Source organism: Aythya marila, assembly GCF_965140915.1.
Source record: "Aythya marila genome assembly, chromosome: 7".
Classification (NCBI taxonomy): domain Eukaryota; kingdom Metazoa; phylum Chordata; class Aves; order Anseriformes; family Anatidae; genus Aythya; species Aythya marila.
In genome coordinates, this window is record NC_139048.1 from 25,501,684 (window position 1) to 25,519,696 (window position 18,013).

The 18,013-nt window shown below is 38.3% G+C and overlaps 1 protein-coding gene across 3 annotated transcripts in view; it reads left to right on the plus strand.

The window, feature by feature from the left end:
- Positions 1–17,885, plus strand: part of ANXA11 (annexin A11) — a 28,953-nt gene extending 11,068 nt beyond the window's left edge. For all 3 annotated transcript variants that reach the window (XM_082764526.1, XM_082764527.1, XM_082764525.1), the window contains exons 2-15: positions 1,614–1,698; positions 2,850–2,974; positions 4,404–4,781; positions 5,266–5,353; positions 5,767–5,861; positions 6,278–6,391; positions 7,473–7,563; positions 7,681–7,760; positions 7,926–7,982; positions 8,928–9,021; positions 9,797–9,892; positions 12,568–12,626; positions 14,834–14,956; positions 17,098–17,885. In XM_082764526.1, the coding sequence (XP_082620652.1) occupies positions 1,623–1,698; positions 2,850–2,974; positions 4,404–4,781; positions 5,266–5,353; positions 5,767–5,861; positions 6,278–6,391; positions 7,473–7,563; positions 7,681–7,760; positions 7,926–7,982; positions 8,928–9,021; positions 9,797–9,892; positions 12,568–12,626; positions 14,834–14,956; positions 17,098–17,157 (1,536 nt within the window). In that variant the 5' untranslated portion in view covers positions 1,614–1,622 and the 3' untranslated portion in view covers positions 17,158–17,885. The remainder of the gene's footprint in view (positions 1–1,613; positions 1,699–2,849; positions 2,975–4,403; positions 4,782–5,265; positions 5,354–5,766; positions 5,862–6,277; positions 6,392–7,472; positions 7,564–7,680; positions 7,761–7,925; positions 7,983–8,927; positions 9,022–9,796; positions 9,893–12,567; positions 12,627–14,833; positions 14,957–17,097) is intronic.
- Positions 17,886–18,013: the final 128 nt, after the last annotated feature.

Here is an 18,013-nt window from a genome sequence, read left to right on the forward strand (position 1 = left end):
TGCTGTAAAACATAAGGAGGTTTGCCAGCTGCGCATCCTGCTCGGTCTGCCCGTGTGTGAAGCTGGGGGAATTGTTAACGTGTTACAGCACTAAGAGGAAAAGGACCAAAGGTGCTGGTGGGGTAGTGGCCATGCCCTGGCTGAGCCCCACCTCTCGCTGCTGTTTCTGTGGGGAAAGGAGAATGAAGAGATGGGATGAATGGAAGGGGCAGTGCTTAGATTTGCATGCATGGAAATTTTTTTTCCAGATACAGACATCCTTTCTAGTTTTACTGTTAAAGAGTGTGTTTTTTTTTTTTTTATTGCTAGGAAATAAGTGTTTGTATTTATTGAGTCTGTTAGATGCTTTATGCACCGAAGTAGAGGTAGGACAGAGTTGTAACTTGTAGGCAGTTCTGTTTATTGTAATTTCTGTTAGTCAACTTCTCTCTCTTTAAATCTAAATGAATACACTCAGCATGAAGTCAAAACATTTTTCTAAATAAAGTGAAGATTTCCTAAACACATTCCTGTTTTTAAAAATAGAAAGAATTAAAAAGGGAAGTGCTTTTTCATTCCACTGCTGCTATGGAAAAAGAGCTATGCAAGTCGGAAAGTCAACATGATTATGCAAAAAGAAAACAATCCCACAAAAACAGTCAATAAATAAATACATAATATTCCACAGATGAAATCCAAAACACAGCAAAATAGGCCGGATACAAAAGGGCATGCTGTAGAGGAAAGAGAGGAGAGGAGAGGAAAGAAAAGAAAGGGATAGTATTTGCACAGCAGTTTAAAAATAGACTGGGAATTGTCACTAAAATAACCTTGAAAATGCTAAAGACTCAATGGATGCTTTTCTTGATCTGAAACCAAGCTCCTTGAGTTACTTTTAGCATTCATCCTGATAATTGCTGTGTTAATTAGAAGAATTTCTGTACTCTGGTATCTCACTTTATCTTTTTTATGTAGGTATTCTTCCTTTTTGACACTCCACTTCTCTTTTTGGACAGTAATGACTTGGTACATTTCTGTGCTGACAGAGGCAGTATCAACTCCGAGAGATCCAATTTGTTTTAGTGATCTTATCCCTTCAGTAAACCTTTCATGCTTACAGCACTGCCATAAAGCATGAAGTGTATCCTTTCTGCTTCTTACTTTGACCTTGCACTTCTGCAGACATCCGTGTTTAAGTGCCTTCTGCCACTTTTCATAAAATGATTCATTTAAAGATGTCACTTGTTTGTCAGCTGATTTTTCTACTCTTGAATAATAAAGTTGTTCTATATAGGTTGCAAACTTGTTGACTTGTTCAACAGTGCAATGAAGTAAGCATTTTCAAGTGATGCATCCTTAATACAATAGACAAGGCGAGTTAATAAGTTTCTCTTATTAACTGAAACTAATAAGAGAAATAGTCTGAGGAGTGACTGTACAGCTGGTTAGATATCTGAATGTATTTATTGGTCCAACAAAAGGAAATGGGAAGAGGTTTTGCCAGAAAAGCCTCTAACTTGCGCAGTTTATATCTAAAGGTTGCTGACTGGCTGCTGCTAACATGTTGCCTGTTAATTTTATATGTTGTAGTTAGTGAAGCATTACAGAAAATAACTGTATCATATATTTTTCAGATCTTTGCAATGAGTTACTCGGGCTATCCCCCAGCAGCCCCGGGATATCCCCCAGGAGCGCCGGGATATCCCCCACCAGCCCCAGGTAAGTTGTTCAGATAAAGTCACCGTTAAGTGATGATGATGGTCCTATCAAGAGTGGAAAGGTGGAATAAATGAAGAAGAAGAGTGAAGGATTTTCCTGGCCCGCTTCAGCTTTTTGTGCTTTCTCGCTAAGTCCTCTTGTTTTGTTTTGGTGGTGGTGGTTGTTTTTATCTTGGCTGGTGATTCTGATTTACGTGAGTGCTCTGGCCTGTGTTCATATAAGGCCCATTTTAATTCATCTCACATAAAGCAGGTAAAACTGGGAGATGGTCATCGTTTTGACCCAAACTAGTAAGTGTTAAGGAACAGTGTCCTGTCAGTACTGGGTCATGTCAGTACATGGTCCCACAGCTGGTGAGAAAAACGAGTAACAGGAGAAACGAGTTGCACAATTTAAGACTGTATCCCACAAAAATTTATGACTTGAGTTATGACAATATCTCAATTCGCTGTTCTTAGGCAGACAATTTGTTGTATATGGAAAGGACAGAACTGTTGAAAAGGATATTGATTATACTAATACAAAACAGGTTAAATATGTAACTACTAGTTGTTATGTGGGTGAGCTATATGTTGTCATCACACGTAAATGGTGAAACGTAGAGTTATGCAACCTTACGCAAGAAAGGAAGGCAGTGTACTGACTAAAAATCACCAAACTAGCCTATTCCTCTGCAAAATATTTTGACTTGGGGTGACTACTGTGCTGACACGGCTGTGCTGCTGCGTGCAGCCAAGTAGTTTTGTTACTCAGGTTGCTGTGAATGTGCTGTGTCGTGCTCTGTAGACATCTCTCAAATTAACAGCCGAAGAATTAATATCTTCCTATTGGAATATCCAGACAATTTGTGGTTTGAGAAGCTACTTCGTAATCAGAATATGGTGTTTACAGCATTACCTCCTGATTGTTAGCCTCCAAATGTATTGTTTTAAAGAGGAACGTGTAGATTAAATAGTAACTATTGTGGTTAGAAGTATCTGTGAGGCTTCTCTTTATATCATAGCTGTACTGTTAGCATGTAGCTCTTCAGTTGATTTTCCTTCGCCCAAACTTCAAGTGTTAAATATACATTACAATAGAAATATAAGTAGTAAGAAATAAGTATTAAAAGGTGTAGATTTTTATTTCAGTATGGCTGTGTTTGATTTCAGGTGGCAGTCCTTGGGGTGGTGCTGCCTATCCACCTTCCAATCCACCTTCCAATCCACCTCCAATTGGCCTGGAAAATGTGGCTGGCTATGCCAATCAATTCAATCCAAACTACATGGCTGGAATGGTAAGTTTGCTTTCATTTAAATATATCTTACCTTGACTTCCTTAATTGCAAAGTTGTGGTTCTGGCCTTGCAGACAAGTAGTTTATTACAGGTTTATTCTGAGTTCTCTGACTTTGTCTAGTCTGTTTAAGTGCTGAGCATTCAATATCATCTGTTGAAGAAAATGGTTGCCACAAGCTGTTCCTTATTTCAGGAAGGCAGACCACTAGCTACTGTTGGCTTTAGAGCCTAACTTCCAAAGACATGGACATAAATGTAATTAAACTTTGCTTTTGCTATGCGGAGGTATAGGGGAACATATGATTAACACTGACTATCCATTGTTAATATATTCACATTGACAAACACAGTTCTGCTTTTGCTTATTACCGGAGTTTTGGCCAGTTGATTAAGGAACATGGCTCTGCAGTTGAGGTAAGTGATTCATTCCTGAAAAAAATGGAGCATCAGCTGTATATAATATAAATACATTACATATATATGTATGTATATTTTAGGATCTCTTAAAAACAATAACGTTTAACAGATCAGCAGTAAAAACCTTTTATATTGACTGAAGAAAATGTAGACATTTCCGGTGTGACTTTTTTTTTTTTGGCATAGGGTAGAAGTGAGTGACGCTTCTGACAATTTAATCTTCAGAAATCTGTTAAACTACATAAAGAAGGCACACTATACAAAGACATTTGCATCATAGATGCATTTCTAAGGCAGTGATTAAATGAAGTCAGCAGTTGAAATGAGATACTGTTTAGGGTGCACATAACAATATCCACAGCTACTAGGTTCTGAGAACACTGCAGTCATCAAATGTCAATCCTTCTGGATCTTCTGTAGAAGACGGTCAGTGTGTCATGTGAAAAGGTGATGTTGTATGTGGATATTGTATGGATCTCTACGTGGCAGTTCCTGCAGACGTGTTTCCTAATGCAGTTCAGGAACTCCTGCTAGTTTTAAGCTACTAATGCATGCATCTCCCACATGAAATACCCAGGGGATGCTCACAGTGGATCTCTGCACTCAAATGATGATGTGGTAATGTAAGGCAGCCATGGACAGAGAAGAAATAAGCATAGTTTTGTGTTTCTGGGGTTAATGTGCATAAGTTTTTTGTAATAAGACGTGTCTAGCTATTTGTGCTTTCCTGAATGAGTGGAACGTAATGCTAGATGCAGTGGTTAGGTTATGTAGATGTTGATTTTGCTTCTTGATGTAGGGCAGCTTACGGTTAAAGAGACAAGACTCAACTGAATGCAGTTTTTTCCTTTGTGCTTGCCACTAAAACCTGATTATTGCAAAGTTCCTTAGCAGATGCAGAACTGTGTATCTGTTTGGGGGTGGAGGAGGGAGATTTATTGTGCTAAGCATGTCATTAATACTCAATTGTTTGTATGCCTCTTGTCTCTTGCTTTATTTACTGTAATTGCAGGCATCCAATATGGCAGGGACTTTTGGAGGGACAAATGTACCACAAGGCATGTATCCTCCAGCACCTGGGGCTTTTCCACCAGTCCCTCCAGGTGGCTTTGGACAACCTCCATCAGGACAGCAACCCTCTTACGGGATGTATCCTCCACCTGGAGGAAACCCACCATCAGGAATGCCATCTTACCCAGGATATCCAGGCGGCCCTGTGCCGGGTCAGCCCACACCACCTCCTGGTCAGCAGCCTGTGGGCTATCCGGGACAACAACCAGCAACTTACCCAGGGCAGCAGCCCATGCCAAGTTACCCACCAGGCCAAACCATGAATCCATCAATGCCCTCTTTTCCAGGACCTTCAGGCCCTACAGTCTCTCCTGGAGCAGTAAGAACATTCAGAGCTTTTGTTTTAAAATGTGACTCTATGCATTTTTCTATGTTTTCTTTATGTATGTGAGAGTAAACGTAGAACTGAAAATGTCATGAGAAGAAGTTTGATTGAACAGGGAGATGCAAGCAATATAGGCATATATGATTTCAAATAAATGTTCTACTACACTATCAGAGTAGAAAGATTTGGCATTACTTCAAATTTCATTAATTTTGTTTTTCTTAACTTAATTATATGTAGGTGTATATGGAGTTTCATTAAACTGTAATTAATTGGACGGGAAATTTAATATCATCAAACCCTTTGGACTTTATATTCTATCATCACGTAGGTATAGAAACAAATTACTGAGGTTCTGTTGAATTTGCTGTCTTGCTTTTCTAACAAAAAATAAAATGGTAGTATTTTTTTTCCTAAATAGCAATGTAAAGTCTTTTACTGATAATACTAATGCACAGTTTAACTTTTATGATTTTAGTATGGAAACCGAGGCACAATCACTGATGCACCAGGATTTGACCCTCTGAGGGACGCCGAAGTCTTGAGGAAGGCCATGAAGGGATTTGGTGAGCAGTCTGTGGATTTACAATTTAATTTAAATAGAATTGTAGCTTTGATTCAATACTGCCTTTTGCCATTGCTAATATATGTATTGAGTGGGCTAGTTCAAATGTGGATGTCCTCAGTTATTCAGAATTATTGGAAGTGAATTTAGACATAAAGAACTTCATGAATTTGATATTTAGTAGTTTGTGGTTTGGGGGTTTATTTATTTATTTATTGTATTCTCACTGTGTTTGTGACTGGGCTTGAGCAGAATTTGAAGTTCTGTGATTATATACAAGAAGAGATGTAGTAGGTGAGTTAGAGATGTGTATGTCCTTCAGTTGAGCTTGACAGAGGTAGAATGAAATGGAAATAAAAAGCTGAATTCTCATGTGACGTGCATGCTTATTCTCTGGTGTCTGTGCACATGCAGGAACTGATGAGCAAGCGATTATAGATTGTCTTGGAAGTCGTTCAAACAAGCAACGGCAGCAGATCATCCTGTCCTTCAAAACAGCTTATGGAAAGGTAAATACATCAGGAAAAAAAAAAAAAAAGAAGAAGAAGAAGAAGAAATGAGGACTATATGACTATCAGAAAAAAGTCAGTAGTGTTTGGAAAGAAGGTTGGAGGCTGCTTACGGGGAAGATAGTTCACAAGTCCATATCCTGTTTGCCTGCTCTTGATTTGCATGCAGCATTTCAGATGAAATATATAAAACAGTTTCTCTGCTAAGTGATTACTTTCACCCTTTTGGTCTGCACAATCTATTTTGATGTTAGTTATTTAATATACATGAGTATTTGCTGATTTTAATGTTAAGTGGAATAGCTTTACTTTGGAGATAAATTATTGATGCTTAACCATACAGAATTCTACTTAAACGTCACAGTTCTGGTGCTTATATTTGTCAATTCTTTTCCCTTCTTTTTAATTCTCATTAGGATTTGATAAAGGATCTCAAGTCCGAGTTATCAGGTAACTTTGAGAGGACAATCTTAGCAATGATGAAGACACCTGTCATGTTTGATGCTTATGAAATCAAGGAAGCTATAAAGGTTTGTGTAGGAGATATCTATAAGATCTAATCCGTAAAATAAAAGGAATATTTGAGCTGATACAATTTTTGGTAGTCATTTAAAAGCTTGACCTTACATTATGTCCTCTCCATTCAGATGTTCAACCCACTCTTTACCCTGTTTCTTAGAGTTGTGTAATAGTAAAGTAGAGAATTCATATTTTCACAGGTTATTTAAATAAATAACCTGCAATAAAGGTGAAGACCATTTAATAGGTTTGTGTTGTAACAAAAGCATTAGTAAATAGAAAAAAAGTCAGAAAGTAATTTCTGACAGGCTTTGCAGTTCATTTATTGCATGGTCAGCAAGCCACTGAAGCAACTCTTTCCTAAGCCGGCTTAATTTAGAATTTCCAGTGCCTTTACACTCAGTGCTCAAAAACAGCTATTAAAAACTAGGTTAATAAAGATTTGGAGCAGGGTGTACCTTCTTTTTTTTGTTTTGTTTTCTCCACCTGTAAAGTATATTTTCTTAGCACATGTCAATCACTTTTTAATTAAGGAAGTATTGTATATTGTTTCTCTTTAAAGCGATAACACTATTTTATTAATATTTAAGTTTTAAAATAAAAATGTGAAACATCTGTATTTCCAGACAGCATTTCAATCAAGGTGGAATAAATATTTTTATTGTTGAGTCATTGCATATATTTACATGTTCTTTCATTTAAATTTTAGAGTAGATAGGAGGATGAAATATTAGCTGTATTGTAATTGCAGCTGTTGCTATCTATTAGTGGAAGTTATTTATTAGAATTATCAGATCAGTCTTCAATGGTAGATACAATTGCTTTGTAAAATGCCTGAAATACAGTGTAAAAGATGACATTTTAAAATGAACTATTGCCTTCATACGCATTTTAATTATCCCTTCAATTTGTATCTTAAATACACATCTGTATCTTGGAAACATATTCTATGCACCATTTAACCTACATGCTTTGAATTCACCTTTATCAAGGTGCTATTCTGAATTATGTTTGTTTTATGTGTTTTTCCATGTCTTTCACATAAGGTTATAGAAGTAAGACGAGTGTTTTCTCTTTGTGCTTTGTTTTTAGGGCGTTGGCACAGATGAAAATTGTCTCATTGAAATCTTAGCTTCTCGCAGTAATGAGCATATTCAAGAACTCAACAGGGTCTACAAAGCAGGTTAGATTTGTTACAGTCCCATCAAATTGTCTTCATTTTCTGTCTTAATCACTGATGATATAAATTTGGGAAATGAGGAGGGGTGTATGATAATTCATGATTATGGCTCTCTTACAGAATTTAAGAAAACTCTGGAGGAAGCAATAAAAAGCGACACATCTGGACACTTCCAGAGACTTTTAATTTCACTTTCTCAGGTACTTGTACATGTCCTCCCATGCAGGTCTCTTGGGAACTTGGAAGCTTTGTGTGTGTGTGTTTCTAGTGGCTGGTTTTCTGTTTGTTTGTAAATAAAAATTAAAAAAAAGCCCTCCAGCAAAACTTTTGTATCTTTCAATTTTTGTATCTCTGAATTCTTTCAGGGAAACAGAGATGAAAGTACAGCTGTTGACATGTCTCTTGTCCAGAAAGATGTGCAGGTCAGTAAGAAATTTTTCATCTTTTGTAGGTATAGTCAACTGAATAACTCAGTACTCTGAAATGTGACTGTGTGGTTTCTGCTTAGTTTTAGTTTTGGACACTGCATGACTTTTGCTGCAGTACTGCTCATGTTTCAGTGGACGGAAGGGTTATGAACGGGCCTGACAGAGCATTACAGCTATGGAGCCCCATTACAAAGATGGAAACTCTAGGGAATAGAGGCCATAGTTTTTGGCTGTTATTTTGTTCTGTTTTTTGTTTTTTTTTTTAATCTCTTCGTTTTTACGTGTTGGGTGACTCCATTGTGATACTTATTAAGGGAATGTTCCAAAGAGATTTGTGTTAATTGTGTGTGTGGAGGAAAACTTAATGTGTCCAACACCTGCATTAGCTGCTGCATGTATTAAGGAGCTCTGGATTTTTGCAGCAAATAAGGCACTTGGACCTAGTAACTCTTGCCCTTGTTACTTTTTCATTGTGTTTTGTTTCACCACACAACAGAGAGAGAAAATCCTGGATCATTTCAGGACACTACTGTCATCTGAATAGTATTGCAATAAGCTTTCAACATAGTATGCCAACAGAGATATGAGTGTCCCAGCACAAGTCTAGGGGTACAGAGAAGAAGCTATACATAAGTCCTACTAGGAAGAATTGTTTTCAGCTACTTTCTAAATAAGTTTTTCTTCCTTTAGTAATCCAGAGCTCTTGCATTTAAGCACTTATGCATCAGTAAGCTAGAAAGTCTGCGAGTAAGGCTCATAGTGTGTTGTAGGAAAATTAAAACTAGTTGCTTTTTATTTTGTGCTCCTGTTTTTCAGCAGTACTTAAACTAAAAAATAAGTATTAAAGGTAGGAGAGCTTGTAAACGAACTGATTTGTAACTCAGCTTTTCAGCTTAAATGCTTTTCTAATTAATGAAACATGAATTCTCTTGTGTTTAGGAGTTATATGCAGCTGGAGAGAACCGTCTAGGAACTGATGAATCCAAATTCAACGCCATTCTGTGTGCAAGAAGCAGGGCCCACCTCAGAGCAGGTAATGGTGCCCAGACCTCCACATAAATATCAACTTGATTCTGTTGTATGTAATGATAAAAAAAAAAAATGTACAACACTGCTATGTGGCCATTTTTCCTCATCTGTAAAATTAGGGTAATGATACCTCAATGGAAAGCAGGATGAATTCTGCTGAAGAAAAGGGTGCACAAGAGCTGTACGTTATGATCATCTTTCTTAAATATCAGAGCTGGTAGAGATCATATTAATTCAAATATTTCTCTGATAAAAGGACTGAGAAATTAGAATTGGTGCAATTTTACATGCTTGTGTATATGCAAGGCATTTGTATCCCTTCCTTTCCCATCTTTCTTGCTAGTGATAAGGTGTTAGCTTAGTCTGTAGTGGTGTGGAAATGTTTCAGTAACCACGTAGCATTTGGAATTTGTTTCAAACTGAGGTACTTACGTAGAGGGGAAAGGTGCATGTATGTGGGGAGCGATGAGAGTGGCTGAATGTTTCCTCCTTTATTTTATTGAACGCCCAAGCTTTCCTAGAAGAATTCCTACTGTTTCCCTTATGGCACTTCTTTGGTGTAGCTCTTCAACAAGGATATAACTAGACTACCTAGAAGGAGCATTAAGATGTGTAAATGGAACAAAATGGTTAACGATGTAATATTAATTTTTGAAACTTTAAAACTTTGTGATAGTACTTTAATACGAAGTTGAAAAGCGTGATTAAAACCAAGCCATTCAGCATGCACCAGCGCCACCTCTTTTGTGACACTGATTTCTGAAATCTTATCTTAACAGTTTTCAGCGAGTACCAGAGGATGTGTAACCGGGACATTGAAAAAAGCATATGTAGTGAAATGTCTGGAGACCTGGAAAAGGGCATGCTGGCAGTAGGTATGTGATGTCTTAGCAAGTCTGTTTCTGATATTCCACCAAGACTGGCTTTGATGGTTCCATCTGTGACTCCAGCTAAGGTGGTTGTTCTTTGTAATAATTCCAGTTTTCTGCTTTTTATGTTGAGGTTTCTCTGACCTTGGCTGTAGTTGGTAAAGCAGGCCACTTAATTGACCTCAAAAAGATAGATGAGGCTTTTGCTTCAGGAAGCCATTCAATTTAAATTTTGCATGTTAAGTTTTGAATGTTAAAGTGGGGAGAGAGAATTATTAACTGTACTTGGCATTGTTTTATGAAGTGATGAAAATCTATAGCAACCACTGAGACAACGAGAATGGCATATTTTGGACAGCTTTGGAAGTAAATAAAAATGCATTCATTAATGTTTAATTAGATACCTCTCCCTGGTTTTCTTAGAAAGAAAACTTATATTTGATTCTGAAGGGGTTATTTTTCCCCCCTTTCTTCTCATTGAAGCTTTATTAATACTTTGTTCAGAAGTACCTCCAGCATTTCTGAAGAGCAGACTCCTACCTCAAGTCTACTTTTATCCCTTGGAAAGTAGTCATTGGTTTCCATGGGGGTGGAACAAGCCCTTGAGTCTTTCTGCAGTAGTTGTATTTATGGTGGTCTATACTAGACAAAATCATGCATTTGCTTTTGTCTTGTCTCTCCCTCTTGGACAAGATTACTTATTTACATCTCCATTTCTTTTTCTGTGTATTATTTTGAATTTACTGTGTTATCTAGTGCTGCTTCTTTAAAAGTGTTCTCTTTTGTTTCAAATATGGTAGTGTCAAGAAAAGTGATGTACCTAGATGAAAAGCCATAAATAAATAAAAGAACACCTTACTCTGCTCCTATTGAAATAAATAGGAAAATACTACTATATATCACTGGGAATAAGATAGGAGAGAGCATTTTGCTCATCTGAAACAAAGTTGTGGATTTTTTTTCATGGAACTTTATAATAGAACCTTTCAAAATGGGAATCAATTTTTAGAAGGTCATTTTTTGCACTCCTGTCTGGTGCATGTGTGAATTATATAAGCATTATTCTTCCCCTACTTGGCAAAGCTGCCCCTTACAATGACCCAATAATGACCTATCCTGGATCCAGTTCTATTGGTGTGGTAAATTTGCAGACCTGTTCCAGGGTTCAGAATTTGTCACTTTAGGAAGTATTAATGTTAGAAAAACAGGCTTAGAGAAAAGAAACAGTGCCCCATGTTTGTAGAACATGACCTCAATAAGGAAATTGTACTGTCAGAATTTGGAAGTCCTTTGACTTCAAGGATCTTTGCAGGCACGTGACAGATCTTTCATGTGGATATAGATTCAGAATTGGGTCTGTAACTTTAAAAGAAGTCAATAGCCTTTGGAGGAAGAATTGTCTTTAATATGCACTAAATAACTATTGAATAGATTTTGATTTTATTTATATGTGAATGTATATACACACGTGTATATATATCTAGCATCATTTGTTCTGTGAACATTATTTTCAGGAAAAAGAAAGGTTTTCTAATTGAAAATATTTAATTTTGCTTTCTTTAAAGCTTTCTGGATTGTACAACTGGTAATTTGCAATAACATATTAAGACATCTTAAAGTGCCAGCTGTGTTTTAACAGTGATCAAGAAACATGCATTTCATCTGTCATTTGTTTTGAAATATATTGTACATACCATTGACAATTGTGTGTTGAACTTCTCTCTCTCTCTCACTTACACATTTTCCTACTCAGAAAAGTTCTTTTGCCTGTATAGAATGTGTGTTGCTGTGAAATAGGTATTTAGGTCTAGTGCTTTCATTCTATCTCGCTTTGATAACTTTTTGTGCTGTATCATGTAAGTTGGGTGTGATTTGTTTTCTGTGTAGTTTGCCACAGATTGTTTGCATGATTGTTTACTTGTACCCAACATAGGATCAATATATAGATTTTAATTCTCATGTGTGATGAAGGATTCTCATATTACACTGGCTAATATAACAGTAATTTGATTTGGATTTTGATCTTAAAAGATTCCTAATGAACTGTGCTAATTACATGAAAAAAATAGTCATTAGTCAATACACATGTCAAGGATTTTTCAAGAATCCTTGTGAACTTTGTGGCTAAAGAAATGTGTAACTGACTTTGAATAAAGGGTGAGGTTCCTATTGTAGATGGCTTCTTTTGTTCAGGCATTCCATCCCAACTTAGGACAGGATTTGAATTTGTTACCCCTTGCAGAGGTATGGCCTAGAATTACTTAATTTAAGAAAAAACTAAGGGCTCTTAAGTGTGTTCTCCTTTACACCTTCTGTCCATTCTCTGTGTTCCTTTCAGAAGCAGGAGTCTGGTCATTAGATGTAGAAGGTTTTTTTTGTTTGTTTGTTATTTTTTTTGTTTGTTTGTTTGTTTTATCAAAAAATAGATGTAAAAGCTATGGCTGCTTCACACTAGATAGATGCTAATGACTGAAAAGTTTGCTTTGAACCATGAAGAGTTGCAGGTTCTCATTGTTGCAGCTAGTGTTTGGATTAAAAATCATTGCGGTGACTAACTGAAGGGGTGGAAGCTGCAAGTGTATGTTCACGTAAAATTTAAAGCATGTGACTAAGCTTGAAAAATGACCATGAGTTTTGATTGAGTAGGAGTATGTGACTTCTGTGGTTGTTTCTTTTTGCAGTTAAGTGCCTCAAGAACACACCAGCTTTTTTTGCAGAGAGGTTGAGGAATGCTATGAAGGTAGGTGTCTGTGATAAGATACATAAATCTACAGCATGTGTTTTAAAATGCTAGTACAGCTCATTGGAATATATCCTTTAGCCACCTTGGAAAGGATAATAATAATAAAAAGCAAAACCATTATGAATAAGCAGAAGATACTAATTATTTTCAGTTAGGAGAAGACTAACAAGATGCAGTCAGTATTATAGAAGGCTGAAAAAGCCTACCTTATTTGATCCTTAATTTGATCCTTATTTGATCCTTATTCGATGGGGCCGGATGGGATCCACCCAAGGGTACTGAGAGAACTGGCAGAGGAGCTGGCCAAGCCACTGTCCATCATTTATCAGCAGTCCTGGCGATCGGGGGAGGTCCCAGTTGACTGGCGGCTAGCAAATGTGACGCCCATCTACAAGAAGGGCCGGAGGGCAGACCCGGGAAACTACAGGCCTGTCAGTTTGACCTCAGTGCCAGGGAAGCTCATGGAGCAGATCCTCCTGAGAGTCATCACGCAGCACTTGCAGGGCAAGCAGGCGATCAGGCCTAGTCAGCATGGGTTTATGAAAGGCAGATCCTGCTTGACGAACCTGATCTCCTTCTATGACAAAGTGACACGCTGGGTGGATGAGGGAAAGGCTGTGGATGTGGTCTGCCTTGACTTCAGCAAGGCTTTTGACACCGTCTCCCACAGCATTCTCCTCAAGAAACTGGCTGCTCTTGGCTTGGACTGGCGCACGCTTCATTGGTTTAGAAACTGGCTGGATAGCCGGGCCCAAAGAGTCGTGGTGAATAGAGCCAAGTTGGAGGCCAGTCACTAGTGGCGTTCCCCAGGGCTTGGTGCTGGGGCCAGTCCTCTTTAATATCTTCATCGATGATCTGGACGAGGGCATCGAGTGCACCCTCAGTAAGTTTGCAGATGACACCAAGTTAGGTGCATGTGTCGATCTGCTTGAGGGAAGGAAAGCTCTGCAGGAGGATCTGGATAGGCTGCACCGATGGGCTGAGGTCAACTGCATGAAGTTCAACAAGGCCAAGTGCTGGGTCCTGCACCTGGGGCGCAATAACCCCAAGCAGAGCTACAGGCTGGGAGATGAGTGGTTGGAGAGCTGCCAGGCAGAGAAGGACCTGGGAGTGATGGTGGATAGTCGGCTGAATATGAGCCAGCAGTGTGCTCAGGTGGCCAAGAAGGCCAACGGCATCCTGGCTTGTATCAGGAACAGTGTGACCAGCAGGGCTAGGGAGGTGATCGTCCCCCTGTACTCAGCTCTGGTGAGGCCGCACCTCGAGTACTGTGTTCAGTTTTGGGCCCCCCGCTACAAGAAGGACATCAAGGTGCTTGAGCGGGTGCAGAGAAGGGCGACGAAGCTGGTGAGGGGCCTGGAGAACAAGTCCTACGAGGAGCGGCTGAGGGAGCTGGGCTTGTTCAGCCTGGAGAAGAGGAGGCTCAGGGGCGACCTTATCGCTCTTTACAGATACCTTAAAGGAGGCTGTAGCGAGGTGGGGGTTGGTCTGTTCTCCCACATGCCTGGTGACAGGACGAGGGGGAATGGGCTTAAGTTGAGCCAGGGGAGTTTTAGGTTAGATGTTAGGAAGAACTTCTTCACTGAAAGGGTTGTGAGGCATTGGAACAGGCTGCCCAGGGAAGTGGTGGAGTCACCATCCCTGGAAGTCTTCAAAAGACGTTTAGATGTAGAGCTTAGGGATATGGTTTAGTGGGGACTGCTAGCGTTAGGTCAGAGGTTGGACTCGATGATCTTGAGGTCTTTTCCAACCTAGAAATTCCGTGATTCTGTGATCCAGTTACCAAAGATGTATGTAACCATACATCAAACAAATAAATTTTTCCATTAGTAAAATGATTAAGAATATGCTTAAGACTTGCTGAAATTGCTATTTTTCAGTAGGGAGGGCTAGCTGAAATGAAAACATAGGTCATTAAACCCACCAAACGTTCCTGGCTTTGTGTCCTTTTGACCCTCCCAACCCTCGCCCCCTTTTTTTTTTAAACTTGTGCATAAAAATGACTGTTAGTGTCCTGCCAGTAAATTTAATTTATTAAAGCATGATAGGCCAAATTCTCTTCAAGTTTATTGAAGTCAGTGGGGTTATGCTAATAATGGGTTGGCCTTTTGTGAGGTGATGATTTTTTTGGTTTTGACTAGTGCTGTATTATCTACAGTTTCACATATTATTAATGTATTATGTTGTTGTTTTGTTTGTTTCAGGGAGCGGGAACAAAAGACAGAACTCTGATTCGAATCATGGTGTCACGCAGTGAGGTTGACCTGCTGGACATACGTGCAGAATACAAGCGGATGTATGGCAAATCCCTCTACACAGATATTACTGTAAGACTTTTTTTTTTTTCCCTCCTGATGTGGCATCCTTTCTGGTAGTAGAACATGGATTCTTACACTCAATAGCTATTAACTCTACCAAGTGTAGCTGCGTTTGGTTTGCTGCATTTCACAGAATCATTAAGGTTGGAAAAGACCTTCAAGATCCATCTGGTCCAACCATCTCCCTACCACCAATATCACACACTAAATCATGTCCCTAAGCACCATGTCCAGCCTCTCCTTGAACACCCCCAGGGATGGTGACACCACCATTTATTAGGGGAGTGAAGTCTGAAGTGCCATGGAGCAGACAGCACTTGGTTTTGTGTGGGCCAGAGATGGGAAGGAAGCCAACAAACGGGAAAGAAGGAAAAATTAGTCCAGAGAGTTTTCAGAGACCTGGGTGTTAGTCTGGTCTCTGTCCTAATCTCCATGTATGACCTTGTAGAAACAACTTAGTCTTCCAAATAAGTAATAATGTTGCTTTACCTCATGTGTGTGCTGCAAAAGTTTAAAGCTTCTAATATGCTTTTGAGAGATTGCCTCTTATTTTCCTTGAAAGTGCAAGAGTTGGAAAATAAACATCACTAGGATTCTTTAGCAGATGATCTGCCCTATTACTGCTGTAAATGCAGCTGTAGCAAGTCAAGAGAATGCCTGACTAATGGGAAAATTTAGAGATGGAGGAGAGTGAGTGGTGCCACTTTCATTCACCATGTAGTGAAGGTGCCAAATCTGTTAAGTCCGTGTATATTTCTCCTGTTGTTGACACAGAGGAGATTCAGCTATGTCTTTGGGAGGAAACATGGAGAGATGGTGAAAGGTATCATGTGCACCGAAAAGTCTTGATTCGGCTATTTTGCCGGTAATTATGTGGTCTTTCTGGTCATGAGCCACAAAGGATCAACTAGCAGAAGCTTTTTCCAAGTCTAACTCTGTAGTGAAGATGCTCTTTTACAGTATTTATATGCCCTGAAACCACCAAGGTGTAATTAAATAACAGTGAGACACTGGTGGAAAAGCTGTATGTCTGCATTTTTTCCTCTTCTGATCTGACGTTATTAGCAATAACCAATTTTAAGTAATTGTACAGTTCAGAAATAGGAACACATTTCCACGTATTGGACTGAACTTATTCAAAACATGTTTTCAGTAAGTGTGGGGCATACATGTAAATCCTACCTTTACTCTGTAAAAGCAGAGTTAAAAACATCCTTGAAAAGTAACTTCTTAGTTCTTCTCTCTTTGTTCCTAAGTGTATAGCAGTTCCTTCACCACATGTATAAACAGTAATGTTCTATGTTTTGCAGACTGTGCTATATGTCTGTACAGGATTTATTCTGATATTTGAGACATCTCTTTGTTCCTAATAATTTTGATCTTGAAAAAAGTTTTCATGGATAGATACACTAGCTGAAACTGTTCTGTGGATTGGCAAGCCTTATCAACGAAGGCTAGTTATTGAGCAGTTCCCAGGGAATGTTTTTTAGTCTTAAGAGCACCAGGCAAAATTCAGCTAGCAGAGCCTTTTGTGATGATGACGCTGTTCATGAAGTCTTCTTTTCAGTGCATGCTTGCAGGTACATTCATAGTGGCTTTCACTGCCTCACTGCCCACAACAATGAAAGAGATGTTCTCTGCCTTGGGAGGCGGATCTTTTGAAGTCAGAGCATCACTTTAAGTGTTTGAACATAATAAAGTGTGAACTTTCATTTGCTGCCCCTTGAAAAAGTATCTATGTTGAGTCCAAGGAAAATGGCTTTTAAAAATCTTTATTCCTATATTTATTCTTTATTCCTATATTTTCTGTACCTGTTGCTGAAGACAGCTTTTCAATAAAAGATTTCTGTTGATTTTTTCCAGAATAGGCAGTTGACCCTGTATACCAATTTCAGTTTGTTGAAGGAATACATTCTCCTGTGGACACTTTCCATTCCAGTTATTGAAAGAACAGATTTTACTGTGTATCTTCTTTTTATAAGAGTTAAAACCTGGGCTGAGATAAGAGTTTATCTCTTTTAGTTGTTAGCTTAGCATTTAAGATGCTTAGACCTCATCTTCCTCTCTTTCATCCCCTCCCAACCCCGACACCCAAAAGAAGAAAACAGAGAACAAGCTCTCAACTTTTCTTTTTCTGGGTTTGTTTCCAGGGTGATACTTCAGGAGACTACCGGAAAATACTACTCAAGTTGTGTGGTGGAAATGACTAAATGGAACACTGAACTTTTCTTTTTCTTTTTCTTTTTTTTTTAAACTGCTTTTTTTTAGCTTTAAAGAATCTTTTTTTTTTTTTTTTCCACCAAGCAGATGTAATATGAGTTGTTTCTCTTAAAACAATTACATTTTTAACTATAATATTGCATATCTCTTCTCTCCAAATAAAAAAAGGTCGGTAATAAATGAAAAAAAAAATCAGAAACAACAAAAAAGAAAAGGTTATGTACCATCTGCTCAAGATTCTTTATAGTACCCTCTGCAATCCATGAATGACAGGTTATTTTTCTGCTTATATTATTTTGCTGAAATAATGTGTTTGTTTTCTGGAGCAAAAATCACAGTTGTATGATTTAAGGTTGTTTTATTTTGTATAAACATTATGTGCCATTTTATTGCCAGTTATATATATATTGTATGCAGGGGTGGTTTTGTAATAACAGTGATATGTGGAGAGAACAGCCCTCAAGTTTTTTGTCTAAAAAAGACTGTTCTAAAGAGGTTTTGGTGAGTTCTGTTTTCTTGGCTTGATTTTTTGTTTCTGAGGAAGATGTGTTCCACATTTCATTCTCACTAAGGCAACTGTCACAAGGAAGCAGCAAAATTGACAATAAGTAAACATTCTGTAGTTAATGTTTGTAAGGTTTTGGATTGTGCCTTAAATATATGTATCTAAAAAGAGATTATAAAATTAAAGCTGTCTATCTTCTAATGTTGCAGACTATGTTTTTTGTTGTTCATGTTGATCTACATGGGAGTGAGGACTTGCTTTATGAATTTTAGTTTTTCCATAGACATTTTCTGTTTGTATCCACAGAATTATTCAGAAATTGTGTGCTGACAAAAGTTCAG